The 27475-nt window shown below is 36.8% G+C and overlaps 1 protein-coding gene and 1 long non-coding RNA gene across 3 annotated transcripts in view; one reads left to right on the top strand and one right to left on the bottom strand.

Moving 5' to 3' along the window:
- Window positions 1-24496, top strand: part of CATSPERT (catsper channel auxiliary subunit tau) — a 41061-nt gene extending 16565 nt beyond the window's left edge. For both annotated transcript variants that reach the window (XM_087949487.1, XM_087949486.1), the window contains 7 exons: window positions 7524-7617; window positions 9377-9417; window positions 10897-11295; window positions 12877-12937; window positions 17187-17233; window positions 20397-23063; window positions 23847-24496. In XM_087949487.1, the coding sequence (XP_087805613.1) occupies window positions 7524-7617; window positions 9377-9417; window positions 10897-11295; window positions 12877-12937; window positions 17187-17233; window positions 20397-23063; window positions 23847-24182 (3645 nt within the window). In that variant the 3' untranslated portion in view covers window positions 24183-24496. The remainder of the gene's footprint in view (window positions 1-7523; window positions 7618-9376; window positions 9418-10896; window positions 11296-12876; window positions 12938-17186; window positions 17234-20396; window positions 23064-23846) is intronic.
- LOC148133097 (uncharacterized) lies at window positions 10424-13964 on the bottom strand. The gene is made up of 2 exons (XR_015746453.1): window positions 13600-13964; window positions 10424-11218 (listed from the first exon to the last, which is right to left on the bottom strand). It is a non-coding gene; the product is annotated as an uncharacterized LOC148133097 (long non-coding RNA).
- Window positions 24497-27475: the final 2979 nt, after the last annotated feature.

Below are 27475 nucleotides of genomic sequence, written 5' to 3'. Positions count from 1 at the left end.
CCAGGAAGAGAAAGTGGAAAAAGAAATAAGAAGAAATAACTTGGGACTATTTGGATTACTTGATGATTTCTGGATTTTTGGTTATTGTATTTGAATGACTAAAATCAATCGGGTGTGTTAGGGATAACATTGTTTACCCTAACTGGTTTGGGTAAAAATAATAAATAAGGTATCATGGTTTGTTAGTTAAAGTGTGTGTAACTTTAACTGCAAGAATGTAATTAAGGGTGTGGTTGTAAAAGCACTATATCAGATGCGAGGCAATTGCAGCTCGCTCTCTCTGGCTTACTGATCCCTAATTACTGAATGGATTGATGACTGCGTTCTTGCTGGAACGGGGAGAGATAAAGGAGTGTTTATTTTCTCAACGGAGAGAAGATTGGACTGATTTATTGTAAGTGAACTGACATTGGCTATTCAACACGGATTTTGCAAATAGAGTATCCCCGACAAGACTTGACTGAAATTGATATATGACTAATGGACCGTTATTATGACTATGCTATAATTCTTAAATGGAATAAACAATATTTTTGATAGCACAAGCGTATCTGTATTTTTACTGCGTGTTAACTAGAAAACTTATCTCACACATTTACCTGTCTTCCTATCTGACTTCGCTGCATGTTCTGTTTAGTTTGTTTTCCTTAACACCCGTTGGGAAATCCAGGCTTAACAGGGTGGTTGTTTAAAACTGTTTAAAATGGCTCCACTTTTAGAAGAACTGAAAATGGAACTTAAAAAGTACAAAGAAGATGCACAAGAAGGGAGAGGTTCTTTTGGCTTCATATTTCAGTTTTTAGAAATGGAGATTTGAAATTATGAGAAACAACAAGAAGTGCCTGCAGAACAAGAAGATTGCAACAAAGAAGAAGCCATCTTTAATGAACAAGTAATCTTAGGTGGGGGAAAAAAAGGAAAGGGGGGAAAGAGAATGGAAAGTTTAAGATTGGGAAAAACAACTCCAAAAAAATTAGAGTGAAAAATAAGTATAAAATCAGAAAGCAACAGAAGAGGGAAATGCAGAAGAGAGAATTAGAACTAGAGAGACAAGGGGGTAAAAAGGGGAGGGAGAAGATGAGAGGGAAGAAAGAAAGGAAAATAAGTTATAAAGGACAGAAACAAAATATAGAGAAACAGGGCCTATTTAGAGATAATGCGTGAAAATTTAATGGAAAAAGGGATTCTGCAAAGGTACATAAGAAAGGTACATAAGATAGAAACAGAAATAATTTTAGAAAATATGAAACAATGTATGATTAAAATGTTTGATAAAATACCTATCATAATTCACTGGAATGCTGGTCAATAAATAAATGTAACAAAATGAATATTTAATGATTTACAAAACATGTGAAGAGAAATAAGGGAAAAATTAATTATGGAGATTATATGTGTCTTTAAGGAAGTATGATATTTAATTGAAAAGAAGTGTTAAAGATGTTAAGATTTTAATGATTGTTAATGATAGAACTGAATTGGAATGGAATGAGGGTTTATAATTACATATATTTATAATCTTTTTTAAAAAAGAATATAGTGTGTATTATAAGAATGTACCAAGCAGAATTCAATTGGAAATTATGTATTATGTATTATATTGAAGGTCATAACCTTAAGGTATATATTGAAGTTTAAATAAGAGTTGAATGGATGTAATTAAAAGATATAAAGGGGTCATACTCCAATTAGTAACTACAGGAGAAAATTTGTTTAATGAGAAAAGATAATATGAAATTGAAACAGAACAGACAAAAATATAAATATAATGATTTGAATTGAGATGAGATAATCAAAATAAAATTGAGAAAATTAAAAGAGGGGAAAAACTATATAGAAACTGTAGAATAGTATAAGATATGGAATAGAACACAAAAAGGAGCATGAAGTTGAGTTTTGTGTCTGTATAAAAAAGTTCAACCCGGGACCATGCTATTTTCAAAAAAGATGTTTTACTTGTATTTTGTATGTGTGAAAACCCAAATAAAACTTCATTTTAAAAAAAAAAGGTTAATCGCACCAAACTTGATTGCAGGAAATACAACTTCAGCAACAGAGTGATCAATGTTTGGAATAATCTACCTGACTTTGTGGTTTCTTCCCCAAACGCTTTAACCTTAGACTGTCTACTATTGACCTCACCCCTTTCCTAAGAGGTCTGTAGGGGGCATGCATAAGCGCACCAATGTGCCTCCCTGTCCTATTGTTGTTGTTGTTGTTTTCTTATACGTATCCATTTCATGTATTCATAACCATGTTTATAACCATGTTTATACTTATACCTGTTATCTAATAATTGTTTGACAAAATAAATAAATAAATAAATAAATAAATAAAAATAAAATATTAGGTGCCAAAATTTCACGTCTGCTCCTCAATCTCTGTCCCTTTAAAAAAAAAACTTACTGTGACTCCAGGCTGAAGAGTCAGTGGAGGGAAGCAAGAAGGAAAGAAAAATTTTCTTCAGTTTTTTCCCCTTGCAGAAAAAAAATTACCTCAAAAAGTTAGCTGACTTCTGCAGCAAAATGGAGGACATTGAGTCTTTGCAAGCTTTAGCTGTTTGTCTAACTGCCTGTAGAGGCAGTCTACTGTCTAGTGCCTTTTAAGTCCTAGCTGGGCTCTACAGGTAGTTGGTCAGACAGCTAAAGCTTGCAAAGACGCAAAGTCCTCCATTCTGTTGTACAAGCCTCTAGTTGGCTAACTTTTGGAAATGATTTTTATTTTCTTTAGTTCAGGAGAAAAGGCTGAAGCCGAAGCCCAGCAAGAGACAGGAGAGCTTTACAACCTGCTAGTGGCCAACTGATTGGTCAGAAAGGTGTGAAAATAGCTGCCATTTGTATGAGGAATTGTGGGACCTTGAAAATGATAGCTGTTTCCAAGAGGCATGAGGAGCAGGCTCAAGTATTTATTTATTTATTTTATTTGTTTGTCAAATATGTACAAGATAACAAGTGTAGGTATGAACATAAATATGAACAAAGGAAGTAAATACAGGTAAATGGGGGCAGCAAGAAAGGGATGGTAGGCATGCAGGTGCACTTATGCATGCTCACTTTAAGGACCTCTTAAAAATGGGGTGAGGTCCACGTTAGACAGTTTGAGGTTGAACTCTGAGGGTTTGAGGCTGTAACAATGGAGTCGGGTAGCCGGTAGAGCATTCCAGGTGTTGACCACTCTGTTGCTGAAGTCGGATTTTCTGCAATTGAATTTGGAGCAGTTTACCTTGAGTTTGTATCAGTTGTTTGCCTGTGTATTATTTTGGTTGAAGCTGAAGAAGTTGTTGACAGGCAAGACATTGTAGCAGACAATTTTGTGTACTAAGCTTAGATTGGACTGCAGGCAGCACAGTTCAAAATTGTTCAAGCCCAAAATTTCAAGCCTGGAGGTATAGGGAATTCTATTGTGAGTAGAGGAGTGGAGTTCTCTTCTCATGAAATAATGTCCAATACACAGTGAGGGTGTATTGTGATCCCTTCTGGAGGGGATGGGGAGGGGAAGAGGCAGGGGCACTGCATGGTTTATTGTAAAGAGGAATGACAGCTGTTATGAGTTTGAAAGAAAGTCATATGTAGTTTTGGGTGTCGGTCATAACTTTGAACCATTATTAAATGGTCTATCATTTCTTGAGGACTGCCTGTATGTTTCCAAATTGCAAAGCACTGGCATAGATTGTTGTTGTTGTTGTTAGTTGCGAAGTCATGTCCAATCCATCGCGACCGCATGGACAACGTTCCTCCAGGCCTTCCTGTCCTCTACCATCCTCCGCAGATCATTTAAGCTCACGCCTACTGATTCAGTGACTCCATCCAGCCCCCTCATTCTCTGTCGTCCCCTTCTTTTATTGCCCTCAATCTTTCCCAGCATTAGGCTCTTTTCCAGTGAGTCCTTCCTTCTCATTAGGTGGCCAAAGTATTTGAGCTTCATCTTCAGAATCTGGCCTTCTAAAGAGCAGTCAGGGTTGATCTCATGTAGGACTGACTGGTTTGATCACCTTGCAGTTCAAGGGAGTGCAGTGCAAGAGTCTTCTCCAGCACCATAGGCCTCAATTCTTTGGTGCTCAGCCTTATGGTCCAACTTTAACAGCCATACATTGCAACTGGGAAAACCATAACCTTGACTATACACACTTTTGTTGGCAGGATGATGTCTCTGCTTTTTAGTATGCTGTCTATATTTGCCATAGCTTTCCTCCCCAGGAGCAAGCGTCTTTTAATTTCTTGGCTGCAGTCCCCATCTGCAGTGATCTTGGAGCCAAGGAAAAGAAAATCTATCACTACCTCCATTTCTTCCTCATCTATTTGCCAGGAATTGAGAGGGCTGGCTGCCATGATCTTAGTTTTCTTAATGTTGAGTCTCAAGCCAACTTTTGCACTCTCCTTCACCCGCACCAAGAGGCTATTTAGTTCCTCTTCACATTCTGCTATTAGAGTGGTATCATCTGCATATCTGTGGTTGTTGATATTTCTCCTGGCAATCTTAATTCCAACTTTTGATTCATCTAGCCCTGTCTTTCTCATGATGTGCTCTGCATATAAGTTAAATCGGCAGGACGACAGTATACAGCTTTGCCGGATTCCTTTCCCAATTTTGAACCAATCAATGGTTCTGTGTTCAGTTTTCACTTTTCTTCTTGACCCGCATATAAGTTTCTTAAGAAACAAATAAGATGGTCTGGTACTCCCATGTCTTTAAGAACTTGCCACAATTTGTTGTGATCCACATAATCAAAGGCTTTAGCATAATCAATGAAGCAGAAATAGATATTTTTCTGGAACTCCCTAGCTTTCTCCATGATCCAGTGTATACTGGCAATTTGATCTCTAGTTCCCCTGCCTCTTCGAAACCCTGCCTGTACTTCTGATAGTTCTTGATCCACATACTGCTGGAGCTTAGCTTGTAGGTTTTTAAGCATAACTTTACTAGCATGTGAAATGAGTGCAATGGTGCAACAGTTTGAACATTCTTTGGCATTGCCATTCTTTGGAATTGGAATGTAAACTGACCTTTTCCAATCCTGTGGCCACTATTGAGTTTTCCAAATTTGCTGGCAAATTGAGTGTAGCATTTTTACTGCATCGTCTTTTAAGATTTTGAATAGCTCAGCTGGAATACTGTCACCTCCACTAGCTTTGTTGTTGCTCAGATTTCCTAAGGCCCATCTCACTTCACATTCTAGGATGTCTGGCTCAAGGTCAGTGACCACCCCATAGTGGTTATCAGGGATGTTAAGCTCGTTCTTGTATAGTTCTTCTTTGTAATTTTGCCACCTCTTCTGAATCGATTCTGCCTCTGTTAGGTCCCTGTCATTTTGGTCCTTTATCATGCCCATCTTTGCATGAAACATTCTACCCTTCATATCTCCAATTTTCTTGAAGAGATCTCTGGTCCTCCCTATTCTATTGTTTTCTTCTATTTCTTTGCACTGTTCATTTAAGAAGGCATTCTTATCTCTTCTAGCTATTCTCTGGAATTCTGCATTCAATTGGGTGTCTTTCTCTTTCTCCCTTACCTTTCGCTTCCCTTCTTTCCTCAGGTATTTGCAAAGCTTCCTCAGACAGCCATTTTGCTTTCTTGCATTTATTTTTATTTGGGATGGTTTTAATTGCTACCTCTTGTGCAATGTTGCAAACCTCTATCCATAATTGTTCAGGCACTCTGTCTATCAGATCTAATTCCTTAAATCTATTTGTCACCTCTACGGTATATTCATCAGGGATATGATTTAGTTCATACCTGAGTGGCCTAGTGCTTTTCCCTACTTTCTTCAATTTAAGTCTAAATTATGCAATGAGAAGCTCATGATCACAGTCAGTTTCTGGTCTTGTTTTTACTGACTATATAGAGCTTCTTCATATTTGGCTGCAGACCACATAGTCAATCTGATTTCTGTGTTGACCGTCTGGTGATGTCCATGTGTAGAGCGGTCTCTTGGTTTGTTGGAAAAGAGTGTTATGACCATCATATTTTTTGGTGTTAATTCTATAAGATGCTGTAGGGCTTCATAGAATCAGTCAATTTCATCCTCTTCAGCACCAGTGATTGGGGCATAGACTTGTGATATTGAATGGTTTGCCTTGGATTCAAACTGAGATCATTCTGTCATTTTGGGGATTGTATCCCAGTATTCATTTTCCTACTCTTTTATTGTCTATGAAGGCTACTCCATTTCTTCTGAGGGATTCTTGCCTGCAGTAGTATACCTGATGGTCATCTGAATTAAATTCACCCATTCCTGTCCATTTTAGTTCGCTGATTCCTAAGAAGTCGATGTTCAGTCTTGTCATCTCTTGTTTGAGCACATCCAGCTTGCCTTGATTCATGGATCTTACATTCCAGGTTCCTATGGAGAATAGATCTTTACAGCATCGGACTTTCCTTTCACCACCAGATGCATCCACAGCTGAGCATCCTTTCAGCTTTGGCCCAGTTGCTTCACTCTTTCTGGCGCTACTAGTCTGGGGAAGTAGCATATTGGACACCTTCCGATCTCAGGGGTTCATCTTCCAGCATCATATCTTTTTGCCTTTTGTCCATGGAGTTTTCATGGCAAAGATACTGGAGTGGGTTGCCATTTCCTTCTCCAGTGGATCACATTTTGTCAGAATTCTCTACTATGACCTGTCCATCTTGGGTGGTCCTGCACAGCATAGTTCATAGCTTCATTGAGCTATGGAAGCCCCTTTGCCGCGACAAGGCAGTAATCCATGAAGGGGCATAGAATGGCTACCACTAATAAGACCTTACTTGTATTTATCATTCTTTTCCAACTGTGCAACTGCCTATGAGACTTAGACTTGTTACTGTCAAAACCAGGGATTTGATAATGTGACATCTGCACTAATGCCTATGTATAAAGAATAAATATTACTATTAGTATTAATATTTATCCTCCCATCCTTTCTTTTACCCTTCTCCTCCCACTTATGACTGTATGTAACCTTGTTGCTTGTATCTTAACAATTTTTATTGACTGTTTCCTAGTATGATTTGATTGCTTATTGTACCCTGTGACTATTATTAAGTGTTGTACCTGATGATTCTTGTCTCTTGATGAATGTATCTTTTCTTTTAGGTACACTGAGAGCATTTGCACCAAGACAAATTCCTTGTGTGTCCAATCACACCTGGCCAATAAAGAATTCTATTCTATTCTATTCTATTCATATTCTTTTTTTATTTTGTTTCAGTTGTATAGTATAAATCCATTGGCTACTATACACATTGTTAGTTAGCAGAATAATGGAATAAACAACTTTATATTTGTAGAAGTAAAAGTAAACATTTAATGAGAAATTAGTATGTCTCCACTCTCCTTTTGCACACTTGGAGCAATGCTTTCAGTCCTTTTGAGTTACCCTAGCATGAGATGGTACATTCTATCTAATCATTAAAAGCTATAACAATTCCCAGAAAAAGAAAAAAAAACATTTAGTATGCAGTTCCAATACAAATTATTATTAATGCAAGTTATTCTTGCAAATACTATGAATCAAAATTAATTGTAATTGCTTTTTCCTCCCAAGCTCTCTCGCTTCAAAGAAATTGTTGGGAAGATTCACACCCCTGTTCCTCAAGAAGCCCCTATCCCTCAAGAATCAGCATTTTACCCTCCTTCAGGTTTAGTAAATATTTTTATTTTTGTATTAATTTCTTAAGTAGATATTAGAATCCACATATATAGTATAGCTGCATATAGCAATAGTGCTTAGACTTATATACCACTTCACAGCCCTTTCTAAGCAGTTTTACAGAGTCAGCATAGTACCCCCAACAATCTGGGTCCTCATTTTACTGATCTCGGAAGGATGTAGGCCTGAGTCAACTGAGTCTGGTAAGATTCGAACTGCCCAATTGCAATCAGCCAGAGGTCAGCAGAAGTAGCCTGCAGTATTGCACCGTGGCTCTTAGCAAATACCATATACTGATATTTGCACCATTAAAATCGAATATTATTCTGAATGAAAACAGGAAGAGAAATTGGCCTAAGTAAAATGACAATATATTTTGTTTGTTTGCAGTTTCCAGTTGCAGCATGGAAATTTACAGCTTAAATTTTTCAGTTAGTTGACAAGATGTTAGCTACTCTAACAACAGTGCTGCTTGTTTTAAACAATTTATCAAATGAAAGGAGGTTATCCCAATCTTTCTGGTGTATAATTGTCTTAATCTTCACTGCAAAGTGTCTATCATGTAATCCTATTCTAACACATTCCTTTTTTACCAACTTAAATACAACACATTGACTGTCTTTTCCTTAGTGCCAAAGGAAGTATTTTGCTGGATATAATAGTATTCCTATTTTTTAGAAGGAAAGCTGAAAGAAGCCAAGACAAACAACTTTTTAAGAAAGTTATCCAAGGTGCCTGGACTCAATGTTGCTTTGCCCTTACAGAAGCAACTTTGAGGCTTTGTTCTAATGCGTGTGATGTATAAGTTCAGTCTTTGAAAATAGATTAATATTCACATCTCTATAAAAATGTAAATGTATTTATCAAAAACCGGCTTTTCAATAGAAAATTCTGACATTGAAGATACATTTTGTTCTTCATCTGGGTGTCCGTTCACACAGATGGCGGTACCCCTGGTACAGTCCTGTGTAGAACCTTAAAACCTAAAGAATTCTCCATACATCACACCCACAACTACATGAAACTCAAGCTGAGTTCCCTGTTGGTTGTTAATCACTGTAGATACTGCATAGCGCATTATTATTCTATCTCATTTCTCTATTTTTTTCCTTTTCCTTTATTATTTTCTCTTTCTTAGTTGAGTTGGAAGTGTTTCACCCTTTCTCTCTTTGTCTTCCAGCCTTGTTCATAGCATTTTAAAGGGTTCTTTCTGCAAGTGTCCCGCTTGTGAAATCAAAATTTACAATTTAACAAGTTATATAATTTTCAAATTCAGGCATCCTGAACAATTTTTATGAATTCACAAGATTGCAACATCTCAAATTATTTTTTTAATTTAAAGTAGGGGTCCACAAGTGCCATTTTATGATTCAATGGATAGGAGAGGTATACCGGTGGATGTCCTATCGACTGTAGTTTTGGAGTTTAATTATACTTCAACATCTGTAAACGTGCTATGTCTGTTATGTTAAAATGTTAAAGCAGAGGGTTTAGAATACTAATTTATTTACTCTTTATCATTTAAGGTAACTGACTGTTTCAAAATTTCAAACTGAATAATTGTTCATGATTTCAATGTGGGTTTTTTTGTAAAAAAAAATCCACAATGCAATCAGCAGGAATGTGATTTAAACTTATGTACCATCAAAATCAGAAGTAAAATTATATAGCGTTGTGAATTTGGTGACCAGGATTTTTCCCCTCATGTGTCAAAATGTAACCACCCTTTTTCCCCCCTGTTTCTGTAGAACAAGAAGTTAAGGCAGTAAAACAAGTATCTGATTTTCAGGTATGAGGTTCATAGTTAAATCGTGATAAAATGAGATTGCAACAACAACAATAACAACAACAACAACAACAACAACAATAATAATAATAAATAATACTACTACTACTACTACTACTACTACTACTAATAATAATAATAATAATAATAATAATAATAATAATAATAAACAATAAACAATAAACAACTAGATAACCCATGACCCATTGGGCCATCCTTTTGGAGATATTTCTTTCCCAGATTCATGAATGCCTTCAACAGTGACAGAGCTTCCAATATACTATTGTCACTGGAAAAGTTGAGATAAATCCAGATACAGGATATAATTGTCTTGAATATAGCCCATGTTCCAAAGAATAATACAGTCAAAGCAACAGCACAGGAAATGTTTTATGACATAATGTATTATGTCATAAATGGTTTTATGATAAGGTTATGTCATAAAATATTTTATAAAATTTGCCAACTTTCAATTCCATAGGAGTCAAAGGTCCTGGACTTTGGATGCATTTTGTATGTTAGTCCATTTGAGCTACCTTGCTTCAAAAATTGTTGCCTTAAGACGTACCGTTTTGCCCAATTAAAGGCTACAGAAATGAGAGCGTTAGTAGTATATAGGTAATAATAAGCAATTATAGTTCAGGGTTGGCTAATAAGGAAAACCTGTGCATTCATGGAACTACATTTTTCTAACCCAGGCTTGGAAGAGAAAAACTAGTCCCTGTCCTTAAAGTTATCCACATTACTTTCTATAAGGGCAGCTCAACTACAACAGCAGCCTCAAACCTGAGACTCGGTAAAAGATAGGCTAAGAGAATAATGGGTTTTCAGTTGATCTCCCCTCCTCACAAAGGAAGAACTTGCATTAACCCACCTGTGTAGGCAAACTTTTAGTGAGGAACAAAGCAGATTAACTCTTCTGACTCCTCTAATACAAAAACTAAATTACAGTCAATCTCCATTAAACTCAATGAGGTTTTTATTATTGCTATAGTGGTGGTTTTTTCCCCCCATAATGTGTAGTATTTTCTAACTTGGTCCTCTTTTGAGGCTAAACAAACCTATGCAACAGCAAAGATACATTCCAGAGAAGCTTCCTATCTCAAAGGGAAATAAGAGATTTCAATCTTAATTGTCTCAATGCTAATTTATTAAGGCATTCTGTATTCCACTTCCTGATATTATGCTTTTCTACATGCAAGTAGGTAAAAATAATTTTTCTGAAGAATTTTACCATATTTGATAGGTAGATGAATTCTGAATTACTATGACCATTTTCAGGCTGATTTTCTAAATTCTTCAATGATAAAAATTACTGGGTTTATTATGAAATGAAAGAATGCATAGGCAAGGCTATTCATTTGCCAAACAATGCATATATTTCATTAAATAAATTGCAGTTTTTCTTATGATTATCATGATGATAATGATTATAGACTGATGAGTATCATGATGATTTATTACTGAAATTATTTATTTTAGAAATTTCCAGGTATTCCACCTGACTTATCTAATATGCATTTACAAATTCCTGCACCTGTACCATCCCGTGTGGGAAGTGACTCAGAAGAATCGGAGAAAAGTGAAATTTATACACCTGTTGAACAAATTGAACTTCCAGCACTGACAGTAGTATCTAGTAGGCCCCTTTCATCAGGATCTTCATCTGACAGAGAGAATCTGGAACAGAAGATTACAAGACGACAATTTTCTCATGTGTCTGAAACATCTCTATCTAGTTCTGGAGGAATCGTAGCCGAGTTTTCAGAGAGCGGTGATTCTGAACCCCCTCCTTTTCTTGGTCCTAGAAGCAAAATACTGCTTAAAGAAAGATCTGTAGCAGAAGCACCTGCCTTAGACTATTTACCAAAACCAATAGAGGTAGTTGTTGCTAACATGTAATTATGATGTACATTCTCTCTCTTTCTGTACATAGGAGTTTTATATTCCTGTCCTTTCTGTTTTGAAATTCATGCATTATTCAAACAACATGTCTACATTATGAACTTAAACTAGTTCCCAGTCACCTCACTGGGAACATGCAAAGTGTCCTTCCATAAGGAATTAAAAAGCAAGAGCAGATATATTTTTAAAACAGCTGTACCAGCATTGCTTTAACCAGTTTCTACTACTATTATCGTGTTGGAAGCACAAAAGTGCTTCCATGGGGAAAGGATTTGCCGGTGATATCACCATTGCTTGGGGGGAATGTTCAGTTATGGACTACTTTCGTGTTCCCATGAAGTTGCCCACTGAAGTAATACCCATTTATCTACTCGTGGTCACCCATTTTCAAACTGCTGGGTCAGCAGGAGCTGGAGCCTGTGACAAGAGCTCAACCTGCCCTTCAGCAGCAATAGATCTCAAACACAAGCCTGCCAATTGTTAGCCAGCGTTCTAATCCTGTGAGCCACCGTGCTCCTATTAACCAGTTTTTGATCAGCATTGACATCATCTGATCACTGGAATTTCATCCAGACAAATAGGTTTGCTGCCTATAAGAGGCTTTTCTGCTGGTTAACCCATTACACTTTTAAAGAGCAAGGAAGAAAAATTATATAGGACATTTTATCTCCTCTTTCAACAAAACTAAGAAGTTTGTCCTCTTCTGTTACTTCTGGATTACCAAATGGATGAGCTTAAAACAATACTTGTTCCATTTTTAGTGTATCAACCAGGACTGGTAAAAACAACTTTGTCTCCCTCTGCTCCCAGTTTGTTGGGTTTCATAGCTAAATGTAGACATGTTAGAGAAATTAAAACAGGCTGCTAAGAAGAACATTCATTTGCACCTTTGGTTTCTATAGGGGACCTGTAGGCAACAAAGCATCCTACAGTGGGATCAGACCACAGGACTTTATTCTAGATGTGAAGGTTAGGAAAATCAAACTTCATGTAGCATTATCCCAAACACTGCTCACTATTGGCTGTGTCTGTTACTGGCACCTATTATCTCATATTGTGAGGAAAAGCTCAGGCAAGACCTGGGTTGACTTTGGTGAGTTTCACTGGAGTTCATAACTGAACATTCTCGCCAAGCAACGGTGATATCACCGGCAAATCCTTTCACCATGGAAGCACTTTTGTGCTTCCAACACGAAAGTAGTAGTAGAAACTGGTTAAAGCAAGGTATAGCAAATGTAGTGCCAGAAATGCAGTTCTCCAGAATGGGTCAGTGGGGTCAGACCTCATCCTGAGTAATCCTCAGGATGGATAGAGGTTTAATGCAATAGCTGAGAAAATGTAGTTTTCTCTTTGCAGAAAGTGAAAAGACACATCCTTGTATGTGACAACTCTAGTGTTATGTAGACAAATCACTTGCAAGTTGGATCTATGAAAAGAAAAACTTCACTAAATATATTTCTCCCTTTGGTATATTTTGCATACTGATTTTCTTCTTGTATACATTTATGTAGTATATTATTAAAAAATGAAAATAACTATTCCTTTCTTCTTGATAAGTTGCTTTCTAAGACTTCAAAGGAATCATTTTCTGTTTCTGAAATTCCTGTGAGAATCTCAGGTAAGGCTATGTACCTAAATTCTTAATGAAAGAAATATATGTATAACAATCATGTCTTTCCAAGCAGATCACAATATGTTCAGTATTCCAGAAGAATTTACGTAGAACTTTTTTTTTTTTTTAACTCAGAGCAATGGTGCTTGGAATTTAAAAAAATGGTAAAGATGTAATCGGTATGATGCTGTTATTTTTTCCCTACCAGATTATCTGGGTAGAGTTAAAAAATAGACCCAAATTTTAATCCGCCCTTTGGGTTATATCAAAGTATTATGAAATGTGGCTTCCAGACAAGGAATGAACAAGGTGGAGCTCCAGGCCAAAAAAAGTTGCTCAGACGTTTTACTGGGGCAGCAATTTTAATCCAGAAACCATAATGTGGGAAGGAGAATAGAGGAGGCAATGAATCTCTTGGTATAGGTGTCAGGATAATGATTTAACATCTGACCAGCTGCTACAATGATGTAATGCTGGGAATGAGTCAGCAAAATTTTTGGTCTGATATCACTTTAAGACACTGTAATAAGAAGAGGCCCTGTTGGGGCGTATTTCTCCCTCTGTGTGTGTGCTTCCATGCTGTAATAGCTGAGTGCTGTTTGTTTGAGGTCTGACTAAAAGTATGTACATGTATATTTTGTAGATAAAACCACTATTTAAATACAAACCTCTGTTTATTGTATTTGCTCTGTCCTGGGTTGTCTCACACAGTCACATTGTGTGCACTCCAGACCAGAGAGAAGGCCAGAGTAACTAGAGAGACCAGAGAGAAGAGAAACTCAGTAAGAGCTTGCACCAGAGCCAGAGGAGTCGTGCATCGTGGTTTGTTAGTGATAAGTGCTTGTAACTGAAACAAGCAACATGGCTTCCATCAGCGTAATAGGAGGAGGTTTCGTGGTGTCTCGGCTAAATAAGACAAACTACCTCTTGTGGAGTGTAAAGATGGAGATGTACCTGCGAAGGGAGGAGTTGTGGACAATAGTTACTAATAGTTACCAGCAGTCCTGCATGATGGGGACCAGAGAAGAAATGAAAAGGCATTAGCCAACATAATTCTGGCTTTAGAGAGTAGTCAGCGGATACACATTAGGGGTCTCCAGTCTATGAAAGAGTGCTGGGAGGCGTTGCACAGTGTGTATGTTAGAGAGACTGCAGGCAGTAAAGCACAACTGAAGCCGGAGGAGAGCATGTCTAAACATCTGCAGGCTATGAGAAAGACATTCCTGGAGTTAGAGGAAAGAGGAATTACATTCTTACTGAGGCACACAAGGTATATGTGGTGCTCAGTCTCATTAGACACTCTCATGGGACACTTCTCCTCGTGACTAGCTTCTAGAGTCTATGCAAGAGAGGGACTTAACTATGGTATGTTTGACTGGCCAATTGTTGGAGGAAGTACAGAAACAGCTTGAAAGGCAACTAGAAAAGGAAGGAAACAATGCTCTGCATAGGCCAACATGTGCAAAATCCCAAGATGCAAGTAGAGCAGCTGAGACTATTTATACAGTGAAACATTGCTTCACATGTGGTTCTACAGAGCATCTCCAGACTGCCCTGAGAGGAGAAACAGGATCAACAAGACAAGGGCGTAGGGCTACTTAGCTACTCAACACATGAGGAGTGGTTCTTCATCGTCATCTTTTTCCCTGGCAGCAACAGCATCTGAAAACACTAGAAACACCTGGTTGTTGGACAGTGGGGCGAGTCAGCATATTGCAAATGATCGACAAATGTTTTCTTGCTTTAGACCAGCTAAGCAAAGATTAGTTAGTTTGGCTAATGGACAATAGTCTGCTGTTAAAGGGGAAGGTAAAGTCTATGTACCTGAGATAGGGGAAACATTAGACAATGTATTGTATGTACCTGAATTAGATCATAATCTGTTGAGTATTTCCAGTTTAGATAGCCATGGGTATGAAATACTGTTTGCTAAAGGACAATACACCATAAGGAAAGGTGGAAGAATTCGTGCACGAGGTGTTAAGCAGGATAATCTATACATATTAGGAAAGCAAGAGAATGGTTGTGTATGAACACTTACAAACACTCCACATATGACAATTGTGTACATTTATTGCACAGGAGATTGCAAAGTTTTAGAGTACTGCAGAAGATACCAGATCTAGCTGAGGGACTTAAACTAAACCAATGCAAGTTATACTTAGATTGCATTATTTGTAAAGAGTCAAAATCCAGGGTGCATCCTGTAAGTAAGAAAAGTTCAAGGCAAACAGAGTCATGCAGTTAACGCTAACTTGATTGGCCTTATAGCACCCTCTCTAGGAGGAGCTAAGTATACCCTAGTCATAGTGGATGACTACATGAGATATGGGTTTTGTTATCTGCTGAAAAGCAGGACAGAGATATTGCAACAGTTCAAGCAATGGGTAAGACTTGTAGAGTGCAGGTATGGCTGTAAAGAGAACAGAGTTCATGTTTGATAATTTCCAAAGATGGTTAAGGAGTTTAGGCATAAAGCATAGACGTACGAATCTGTACTCGCCAGCTGAAAATTGAGTGGCTGAAAGATGGAATGGCTATGTATTGCAAACAATGAAAGACTCAATGCTAGCACATGCAGGGGGGAAAGACATGAACATAAGCGAATATAGTAATGAAACAGAATATGGAGTGTTGCTATAAATGAAACTCCATATTTTCTATTATATGGAAGAAAACCTTCATTGGCTTACCTAATAACATTTGGTAGTTATGTCCACCAGGAGAAAAGGACAGAAAAAGGCCAGGAAGCTTAGGTTTGTTGGTTATGAGCCAGGTTCACAGATGGAATCAGAAAGGTGGTGATTTCATGCTCTGCTAGTTTTGCAGAACAAAATAATTGGAACAGGTTTCACAATAATTCTGAGGTGTTCATCCAACGCATAGCATGAGTTTTCCGGAAGGAGAAGCTATGCAAAGTCCGATGAGGGAGAGACAGGAAGCAGGTTAGAAGTAGACATAGAAGAGGATAGATCTGAGATAAAAAGAGAAGGCAGAGAAACTCAGGAACAGATGATACCAAGGAGATCTGAAAGAAGTAATAAAGATATACATCATGATCAGTTCACTGCAAGTAGGATTAGAGTACATAGTGTTCAGTATGAACCCCATAATTACCAAGAGATGTTATCATTGCCTAAGGCAGAACAGGACAAATGTAAAGGAAGCAGTACCAGTATTTGAAGACAATGTTGCATGTATAAAGATGGCAACAGGAGAATGCATCGGAAGCAGGAGCAAACATATAGACATCAAATATTATAATGTTAGGGAGGCTGTAGAGGATATATTGAGAAGATAACAGCAATGTTCCACTGACCATAATATAGCTGATATATTAACGAAGCCTGTAAATGTAGACATTCGGAATATGTTAAAGCATTTTGATTAACAGCTGTTCAGCTTTAAATGGGAGGAGTGTCAGGGTAATGATTTAACAGCTGACCTGCTGCTACAATGATGTAATGCTGGGAATAAGTCAGCGAGGTGTTTTAGAGCCTGTAATAAGAAGAGGCCCTTTTGCAGCGTATCTCTCTCTCCGTGTGTGCTTCTGTCCTGCCAACAGCTGGAGTGCTTTGTTTGTTTGAGGAATCTGAAAGCTCAAAGTTCAGTGGGTATGTATATATTCTGTACAAGCAATGGAAGAAACGCCCTGAATATGCAACTCTGCCATCCCTTAAGGAACTTCACTGCCATTACAAGGCTGAAGTTCCTGTTTCCTAAGAGTAGGATGTAAAGGGTCAAACAGAGAGCAACTGAGAGGGTGACTTTAGTTTCCTTTTTGAAGGAGCATCCACAACATACTCCCAAAATTCCAAATATTTCCTCTAACCCAAAACAGTTTGCTATGTGCCTTCTGTAGGTTTGGGGGGCAAGGGGTTGCCCAAGACTATATTACTCTGAATAATTCTGGAGTACATATACTACTATATTCATTTCCCCTATCACACAAATGTTATTCACAAATACACTCATGCATGCATGCCATCTCCAAACTCAATTAGTGGAGCAGCTAATTCAAGACACCTTCAGAACTTTAACTAATACTTCCACATTAAGCCAGTCTTTGTGGCTTAAATTTGAGGAAGCCAGTCTCAAAATTGATTCCATTTCTTAGGGATATAGTTTTCTGATAAGCCACTTCCTTTTCTATGTGAGTTAATTTCACAGACATTGAATAGAACCTTATACTGTAGCTATAAAATGCATATTTAATTGCGCTTATATTTTAAATATTCTAATTAATCATTTCCAGATTCAGTTGTTGAACCAGAACAGCAATGGCCATGGAAAGAGGTTACGGTAAGAAATAATTAGTTTTGCAGTATTAAAACTGAGTAATAAAGTAAAATAAAAGTCTAAAATTACATACTAAAGGATAAATAAAGTTCACTTAGAAGGTACCTTGTCACTGCATTATTATTAATACATACCATTAAAGAAACCATAGAACTACAAAACTTTTCAGTTTTTCTGGTCATCCTACATAGGATTAAGGCACCTTTATAGAGGCCTTCATGGATCTCTGGGTACTTGTATGTGAAGGAAGTTTTTAGGTGGACAGTACAGTAGTCTTTGGCTTCATTTCTACCCTGTTCTTATGATTCTTATAATGATACTTCACACTTTATAGAAATCTCAAAATAAGTTTGCATAAAAAATATTTATTCTTTCTAGAGGAGAGTAGTTTGGTTGCTAAATCTGGACTAGCAATCCTAGTAGGATTTTATGCCTATAAACTGGCAGGCTTTATTTCACACATATTTGGATTATAAGAGCGAGCTATTGCCAACATATGGTCACTGCCTTTATTTCATATGTCTTGCTTTCGAATCTGCCTTCATTGTCAAAAGTTAACAAAATAGGCATATAGTCACTGCTTTGGACACTAAACCAAGCGGACAAGTAGCATTATTTGAAAAGGTTCCATTGCTCAAAAAAGAAGTGGAAGAAGAGTTCAAACACCGTTCTTCTTCCAATTATTTCCCTAGAAGGACCAGAACTTTTAGTGCAAGTTGGAACTCGCATCATCCATCTGCCTTCCATTTCCTCTGTTCACCCTTCTTCTCATGAACTACAGCCAGTTAGTGATATCCTACCAATTTCCTATGCCAGCCCGAGAAATAGGCTTGACGCCGGTCCACCTGGCATTTAGCAGTTATAAGCGTGAGTGTGTGGATGGGTGGGAGTATAACAGAGAGGGAGAAGGAATTAGATAGTACACCTTTCTGACATTCCTTAGGCTAGCTGCTTAGCACCCAGTAAGCTCACATCTTGTCTCTGCCAGGACGTTAGCAGAATCTTTACAATTTCTCTTTCAATAAAGTTTCTTGCTATTGTTGCCCTCCTTGACATCTACCTTGGTACTGGGAATTTTTCTTCAGCACTTATTCAATATCAAAGTCTTTGTGTTACCTATTGTGCCCTGACTGTAGGCAGGACCCATCACACATGTTCATTGAGCCGATCAATACATCCTCTTTTACTGCTGCTGCTTTCCACCGGATGCCATCCCTCTAAATACCCCATGCATGATGCCTTCCATATCAACATGTCCTCATGCAGCACCATTAACTGCTATCTTGACTACAACAGGATTTACATTTGCTTCATTTCCTGTGGTTTTCTTAATTTCTGTGGAAGTCTTAATGTCCTGGGATGCCACTCCTGGCAAGACTACTTTGAAATATAGTCTGGCATTAGTTCCTTGCTGTAGTTCTGGTCTCTAAGACAATGAGGATTTTTACTTGACTTCGGCATCATTACATTGTAAACATCAACCTCTTTCCTCAGCACTCAATTTTTACCATTCCTGATGCTTTGAATATCATCCGTTTCTGTAAATCAGTTCCTGTAAATCACTGTTCTGTGTCACTGAATATATCCTCAAAAAAAGCAAAATATTGTTCAACCATGGTTCTTGCAAGGAAACTGGGTATAATTAAGTTTTCCTGTTTCCATAAAAAGCAACTAGTATGCATTCCTCCTTTATGTATTAAATTTTAAAAAATTCATTTAACATTTAGTGCAGAATTGTGATCCATGACCATAAATGAAATTTTGATTGTTGAGGAATTCCTCTTTCTCTAGACCCAGCAGGGATAACCAGTTCACCGCCCTGTCAGAGAAAATAGACTGTATGATGAGCAGCTCTTACACATGACTGGTGTCTTAGGCCTTGAAGCTCACTAGTCTTATCCTACAGAAGATGAGCAATTTTTCAAAATATTTGCTTTAATTTAATAACTCATGATGTAATATCAGTTCTTTCAACCATTTTGAGTTCTATGAAAATTATGCTTGGAAAGATTCACTGCCATCTTCAGGCAGCTGGCAAAGAGCCTGACAATCTTGAGAATAGGAAATGTATTCTCGGATTTCAAACTAACATATCACTGCAGAGAATAATTCCAGAGATCCAGCTGCCCACTTTTACTTCAGTGCCATTCTCTTTCTCCCACTTATGCTATTTGGTCCATTTTCAGTGTACTTATTTCTCCATGATTACAGATACATGGCTATTTTCACTTATCAGGAAGGGCAACCTACATTAAATTTTGAACTAATCATCACTGAACAAATTATGGAACAACTATTCGGTGGAGGATATGTATGTAGCTTGATAAAGAAGAAACAGGGCCTATTCCACTTCAGGAAGTTTCTCTCTCTCTCTCTCTCTCTCTCTCTCTCTGTGTGTGTGTGTAAAATCTTTCTCAGTTTCATATAGCAAAATGCTACTGTTCAATTGTTGTTGCACAAAGGGCTTGATTTGCTCAGTTGATTTACCTAACATCATTCATGGTCTTCTTCAGAGATTCACATCTGTTTTTCTGATTCCAAGAGCAAGAAAGCAGGCTTGGAGTATTTTTATAATACTTTTCAAAGTGGACTGTGGCCACTATAAGATTGCTTTGATTTTTAAAGCAATACTTCTGCTTCCCATCTAAATAATATCCTACCATCATGATATCCAACCACCACTGTTTTCTTTCAGCACATCCAATTGCCACAACTTGGTAGAGAAGCTCCATGGTCACATCCTCCTCTTTCATTCAATACTATTTGTTGGACCTTCATGTCCAGAGGGATGTAGTATTTGAGAAATCGGTTCTTTCCTCCATCAGTGTACGGATCACAAAAATCTTGATGAAGACAAGACTTACCTGGACCTGTGGTTCTTCAAATGGTGGTCTATGAATACAGAACCCACTCTCATTTTCTAGTTCAGTACACTGAGATATCACATATACTATACACTGAGATATCACACATATGTTAATCACAGTCCATCTTGAACATAGCAGAAAAAAGGGTATTGAGAGTTAACAAGGTTGATACCATATGGTACAAAGTTATTTGTAAATGTATTTTAAATTATGGCATAGAAGAATATTTTATATATCCCATTATTTATAATCAACATTTCAAAGCATCTTAGTTCTACCATTCTGTCTTTAAATTGCAGTTCCAAGATGCATTTTTTAGTAGAAACAAGTTTGAACCCTTCTTGAGACGTGTTTGTAAAGTACAACCACCGGAGCTTCGTAAAGGCACAATAGACTATTCTGTTCTTTTAGAAAAAGCATACACAACTGTTGATTTCAAAGAACAAGAAGACCAGGATCCACCTCCAGGTCTGCCTTTGACAAAATTAGATAATGGCTTAGATCCCAAATTAATCAGAAGTGGTGAGCAATTGTCAATATTAAGACTCCTTGAAAAAAAAATTGATTTGCAACAGGAAGATAAAAAAATTGCGGTGGAAACTGAAAGAGAAACAAATCCATCAATTATAACTTCTGAATCAAAGCCACAAGGAGATAAACTATCAGAAGCAGAAATAAAACAGGTTAATGTTTACTTCAAAAACTCTCTCGAAACTTTTCTTGTTGATAAAGTTGTAAAAGTGGTAGCACTTAAATCACTTTTGAGCAAAAACATTGAAGACCTAGTTGCAGAGAGATTTTCAGGACCAGAGTTACCCCAAGAATTAGAAGACAGCAGCCCATTAGATGACAGAGAGAAATGTTCTCTGAAGGAAATAACAACTAGTACTACAGATGCATTTTCAGAACCAGACATTAGTGAACTGAAAGATGTTGTAAGTCAACATTTGCAGGCTCAACTTATTGGAAAATTGTCTGAAAAAGGGATAATTCCAGATATGGTGATAGCAGAGACCCAGGTATCTCTCCAGAGTTCTAGTGATTTGCTCAGGAAAGCTTTATCAAAAGAAGTAACTTCACAAACTGAAATAATAACCATAAAACCATTAAGTGAGAGTGATATAAGAGAACTTTCCAAATCTGAATCCTTAGATAATAAAGAAAGTCACAAAAGCAAGCCAGTATCTACAGAAGCAGATTTATATGAAAGCAGAAAAGATGATCACGAGCCTATTTTATTTCCTCTTGAAAGCCAAACTAGTCCAGAGAACGAACCAAAATTTGATTTAAAAAACTTACCCTCAAATACATCATTAGAAATCATTAGAGTAAAGTTACCGTTCAGCATCGAAACAGCTAATATAAAAAAACATGTTTCCCTCCATGATACTCTCCTTCAAAATATTTTAAAAGCAGAAATAAAAAGTTTAAAATCATTTTTAAGCAAAAGTATTCAGGACCACCTTAAGGATAAACTTTCAGAAACTGGATTAAGCAAAGAAGACCTGGAAACTGTGTGTCAGAAGTTGTCCTTGAACTTGAAGGAGAAATCTAATGAGGGCTTTGATGACAGTGTGTTAAGCAAAAGTATTCAAAATCTTTTTGAGGCCCTTTCAGAGAATGAAATTTCCAATTTAAAGTCTGCATTGAACAGGAAAATCCAAAACCATCTCTTGGAAAGAATTTCAGAAATTGGACTGATCACACAGGAAGAGTTAAAAAAAATACTCGAAATGGTATTTCCAGTTGTAGCCAAAGAAACAGCACTCAGGGCAGAGAAAGGACCAGATTTAGCTAAAGAAGAACAAAGTGTACAGCAAGTATCTCATATAACTCATGCTCTACAAGATCGGTTTTCTGAAGAAGAATTGCAAAATTTAAAGTCTCTCTGCAGCAGACTCTTGAAAGAAGGCCAAAGAGAACAACTTTCGGAACTAGAAGTAAAAGGTTTAGCATCTGTTTTGCAAAAAAGCTTTGAAGAGCTTCCTGTACCAATCAATCCCAAAACTAGCAAAGAAATAGATAAGGATATGGATCATGATGCATCTGTTTCAAGTATTGAAAGCATTTCAAAAGTTAGTGATGTCGATTTATCCGACAAAGCAAAACATTCTTCATATGAAAACCTTCCTCATACATCAACTGCAAGTGAAAAATTTAAAAAGGAAAATCTAGGTGGTCTTATAAACAGTATTTTTGAAGTACAAACAAAAAACCAAGAAACCCAAACATCTGGTTGCAAAAAAGTGAAACACACTTGTAAAAAAGAACGTTACAGATTGCCAGGTTACCCTGATAATCTAGAGATATCAGATTTGAAGAGACGGTCCTATGAAGAAATATCACAAAATAAGCCTCAGAAAGAATCCTTGAGGAAAATATCTGAACCATTTGCCTTTTCCTCTTTTTTGAGTGCACATGACATTGGAGCCCAAACTGAAATTAAAAATTATCTTTCCAAATCTCCTAATTATCCTTCCAAGCCTCCCTTTCCAGTGAACCCTCAGACGTTTCTCTTTTTACACCCAGAGTCTGAGGAAGAAGCAAAGCCAACTTGCAAGTATCATCACAAAACCAAAACCAAGAAGACTGACAGAAAGAAGGATGCTGCATTACATCACTCACAGCAAGGAGGGATGAACCCTTCAGCCAAAAAGGAAAAAGCACATCGCCGATCATCTAAGGATGTTTTAAAAGAAAAACATGGAAAAAAACATGGTGAGTTGTCTTCTAAAAAATCGAGCACGACAGAAACCAGGAAGGATTCAAAAACTCTATTATCTGGGGGTGGTGTAAAAAAGGAAAGCATGAAACCGAAGCCTGAGAAGAAACGTGATAATGACATCAAGCAAAAAAAATCATTTAGCAAGACAGCTGCCTTATCTGATTCACAACTAGCAAAAACTGTTCAAGAAAAATCTACAATTAAATTTCCTACTACTGGACATACAAAAGCAAATTCATTGGTAAGAACATAATCAATTTTGTTCTTGAAGATGATTAATTATATTCTTTAATGCATTGTATAAGATTATAAGATTATACATTGTGTAAGACATTGTATCAGAGTAAGTGAGGCCTGCAGGCCACTATTTAAAAACAAAATTTGAACAGAACTTTTGGCTTGTGAGATCAGAATTCTTGTTCTCAAAAAATAACAACTGATCATTTCTAGTGTTCTAGAATATCTCCATAATATTGGAGTTTTAACTTTTAAAAACACACTTGGTCCTGCTAGTTGTGTTAGAACTACTATAATTTAAGGATCCTTGATAGGAATTCTGGAAATTCTTCCAATACAAGTTGGGAAGCACTTCCTTGTACAAGGAAAACTTGTATAAGGTTTTCTCAAGCAAATTGACAGTATGTTTTCTTACAGAATGGGTGCTTTTTATAATTGTTCTAGTCAAAACAATTCTGTTTATTAAATTTATAATCTGAAGAACTGCAAAATCTAAATCTCTCTGTAGCAGACTTTTGAAAGAATGCCACGGAGACAAACTTTCAGAATTAGAAATTGTCAGACTAGAAACTGTACTGCCACAGATAGGATGCAAGATTATGCTTTTCCTAGCTAATCTAAGGCAAATATTTAGTATATGATGAGTTTGATAGATAATGGTACATGAAAAGGCAAAAATAGCACAATTTGGTGATACAATAAGGATACTTCCTAGTTTATGTAAAGGGCTTTGTATGATTTATCATCATGATGATACATGCATATATATTTTTATTTCAATGTTTAGAATTCCATTGCCATTGAAGATTTAGATTTGGAAGCTTATAAGCATCTGGAAAAAGCAATTGAAAGAGCACTTGTTGATTTACAAGGTGTTGAAGAAGGGAGCTGCAGCCAAGCAAGATCAAATTCTGCTCCAAATGTTGCTGGTCTCGTGTCTAAAGATGCACCTCGACCGTTTCCTTCTGCACTGGAGACTCCAAGAAATCAAGCAGGCATGATATTTGACATGCTCAACAACCAGGATCAAATCTTAAAAATGACACCTGAGCAGTTGGAAGTTGTTCTTAAGATTCTCCACAAAATATTGAGACAGAACTCCAGACCCCCAAATAATGGATGAATCTTAGCCTTCTGATCCTCAACCAGCTATGAGTGTGCTTTTGGGTTATTATTTTCCCCTGGTCATAATAAAAAATAAAACGCTCTTAGTACATTTTAGTTCAGAAAGCTTGAAAACTTATTTGAATTATTACTAAAGCAACCATGTTTTTATTCTTTTTTTAAATAAAAAGGCCATTCTCCTTTTTGTCCCAGCCTGATGCCTTTGAAACTTATTGGACTACAATACTCATACTAATCAATGACTGGACTGAAACATGATTTCTTGCTCTGCTGAATGCAGTTGAATTAAACAGTCCAGAATTTAGTGAAAGAGTAACTTTTATGAATCTTTTCATTGATTCAGGATGCTAAGACATTATTGTTTTAAGATTCCAACATGGAACTCCTATATTATGGTCTTTAATCAAATTTTATTTGCTCAGTTATTGTTTGAATCAAGATAATAGGTTTTTAATTCTGCAATATTTGCCTTATAACATGCCATTCCAATTGTTGCTGGCACTAAGGAAATTACATAAGCACCGTCTATAAATGTGTCTATATGGCATATCAGATGGATGTATACATCACCCCCCCCCCCCCTTGGCCACATCCACACCTACTGTCTGAGTAGAAACTGCAAGTTTGCACTATGAGGTAGCTTAGTATGCGAAAGCATAACCTCCTGATGGCCAGAAGCAAAGATGGAATATTCTTAGAATTGGATGTCTTCCAAAACAAAATTAGTTCAAAACCATCTGACTAGGATTACCATCTAAACTTATTCCTCCTCATTCAGATTCTAAAAACTTCTAGGACTTTCACATCACCTATTCAGCCCAAGTTGTAAAATGTTTAATATTAAAATACTGATTATATCTGACTCCATGGTAATGAATGCTCCCCTCTCCCCTGCTTTTATAATCAAAGTGGTGAGCATACCCAATATTCCTTCCTCCTTTTTCTCCAGAAGAATCCTGTGAGGAATTGTTGTGGGGGGAAAAGAGGAGGGAGGAGTATTAGGTATATTTGTTTCCTTGAGTTATTTATAAAATAATGAAAGCAGGGTAAAAATCTAATAAATAAAAATATGTGAACTAAAGGAGATACCTTCCTAAGAGTGGCAATTCTTAAATTTTATCTCCAGCAGCTAAATTTGCTGTTGTCCTCTTAAGTCCGATGGACAGAAACTATAATAAAAAAACAGAAGCTGCTTATTTACTTATTTGCTGGAGCGTATTTGTCATTCGAGAGTTTATTTCATATAATGGTTAAAAGCATTGGGATAGACACTACCAGTAGAAGACTGTTCTACTCCTGGCTTAAATAAAAAACCAAGTGGATGACTTGGGGCCAGTCACTCTCAGCCCTGGAAAGAAGGTAAGGCAAACCAGTTGTGCAAAATATTGCCCAGAAAAATGTATGTACTTGTATTCACCAGTAATCAAGACTGATGGGAAAGCATCATATAATATATGCCATCCCCAATCACACAGGACAGCACATGTATCATCTGATTCTTCAGATGGTTTTTGTTGTGCATTACTTCTTTCTCTCTGCCACAACACCTTCTCACTACTCTTAATAAGTCACAATGTGGCCTGAGAATCAAGGATTGACAGTTGTGTTCAGTAGGAACATGCTGTGGTTACGCAGTGGTTAGAATGTAATGTTGCGAGCTAACTCAGCCAGGAGTTTAATCTTGATGAGGCATGAGGTTGACGCAGCCTTCCATTCTTCCGAGATTAAAATGAGAACCCAGATTGTCAGTATACTGACATTGTAAACTGCTTAGGGGCTGTACAGCACCAAGAAACTATATAAGTGCTATTGCTATGCCTGAATAGAAAGGTGGTGGTGGGGAGCTCACCAAAGTTTTTGAAGGTTAATCTATAGACTCAAAGCCTATGTGCTGAATGTTTGAATGACTACTCAGTTAAGATTAACAAGTTGTTAATGTTCACTGAAATGACTTTTCCTGTGTGGTTCTATATAATTGGCAGTTTCTTTATTGCATGTAATTTCTCGCTGACTCCCCTTTCCTCTTCCCTCATCTTGATTAAATTGTATGCATATTCTTTAAAGATCTATAATGAAATGGAAGTTAATCCATAACAATTCACACCATTAAAAAGACTTTAAACTACATAAAAGAATTAAAATGACCTATAAGTCAAACTAAATGTCACAAGAAAAGAAACTACCAGGAAAGGTTTTAGACACTCTTTATGTCCCAAAAGTGAACACCAAATTTGTTTCCTATTCTGCAAAGGGGTCATCAAAAAAATCAATTTAGTTACTCCTAAAATAGTTGCTTGTGACTGAAATATATGGTTAGATTTAGAACAAAACTAGTTTTCAGTTATTTATGACTTCAAGGAGGAATTTGTGTATCATGTTGAAGTGATAAATGAAAACGGTGACTTTTATGATGTATTTACAAATTGACAAGATAGTGTACTTTTAGGAGCAAACCTGTTTTTCACAAAAAAGTATTTTAATACAAAGTATTGAACGTAGGGGGAAAATTGTTAAGAATGCTGATCGATCCAGATTGATCATGAATGAAGAAATAAGAAATAATGTACTAATTCCAATTTTGAAGTTGGAAACAGATTTAAATTTTTTGCTGTAAGCTCATTTAATTAATTAAATGTAACCATTTAAGACAAAAATATCTACTCAATTTACAAGCATAACTGAGTGCAGAATTGTAAAATGGTAGTTGTAAATTGAAGCATTGAACCTGATTTTTCAGCATTTTCTTTGGCAATTGTTAAGCAAATACTACAACTGTAAACCCTGCTTTTGAAGCCTTGTTTTTTCCCTAGTGGGCTTTTTTGCTGGAATTTGAAATAAACACTGGAAATTGGCAAAAACCATCAAAAATCCTAGTCGTGTGACAGCAAGATACTGTCAGTAATGGCAGTAAAGATGAACCAATTGCTAAGCACCCAAAATGCTATCACATGACTCTGTGGATATATGAGTGTGTGTGAGTTGTACCATCATAACCTCAAAATTGGATTGTAAGCAGCTTTGCAGGCATTCTTGTAACTGCAAACAATTGCTAAGTGACTAGTCATAAATCAAGGACCACCCATACAAAATACATGATTTAGCATAAAGTTCAAAGTTTCAAAGTATCCTTATGGTACAAATTATCATGATTATTCCTCACAAAGATAAACATTTCTTGATAGAGCAAAACATTGGTAATTTTTTTCACTAAATTCTATATGTATTCTTTGTTTTAGAACTCCCTGACAAATACAACACAGTTTTCTCCAGAAGCACAATAGGGCTTCCAAA

The sequence above is a fragment of the Notechis scutatus genome, chromosome 1 (assembly GCF_049901735.1).
Source record: "Notechis scutatus isolate UNSWTSFEM ecotype Mainland chromosome 1, rNotScu1.2, whole genome shotgun sequence".
Lineage (NCBI taxonomy): Eukaryota > Metazoa > Chordata > Lepidosauria > Squamata > Elapidae > Notechis > Notechis scutatus.
Note: the sequence above shows the minus strand (reverse complement) of the source record. Positions and strands in the feature narration are given on the sequence as shown.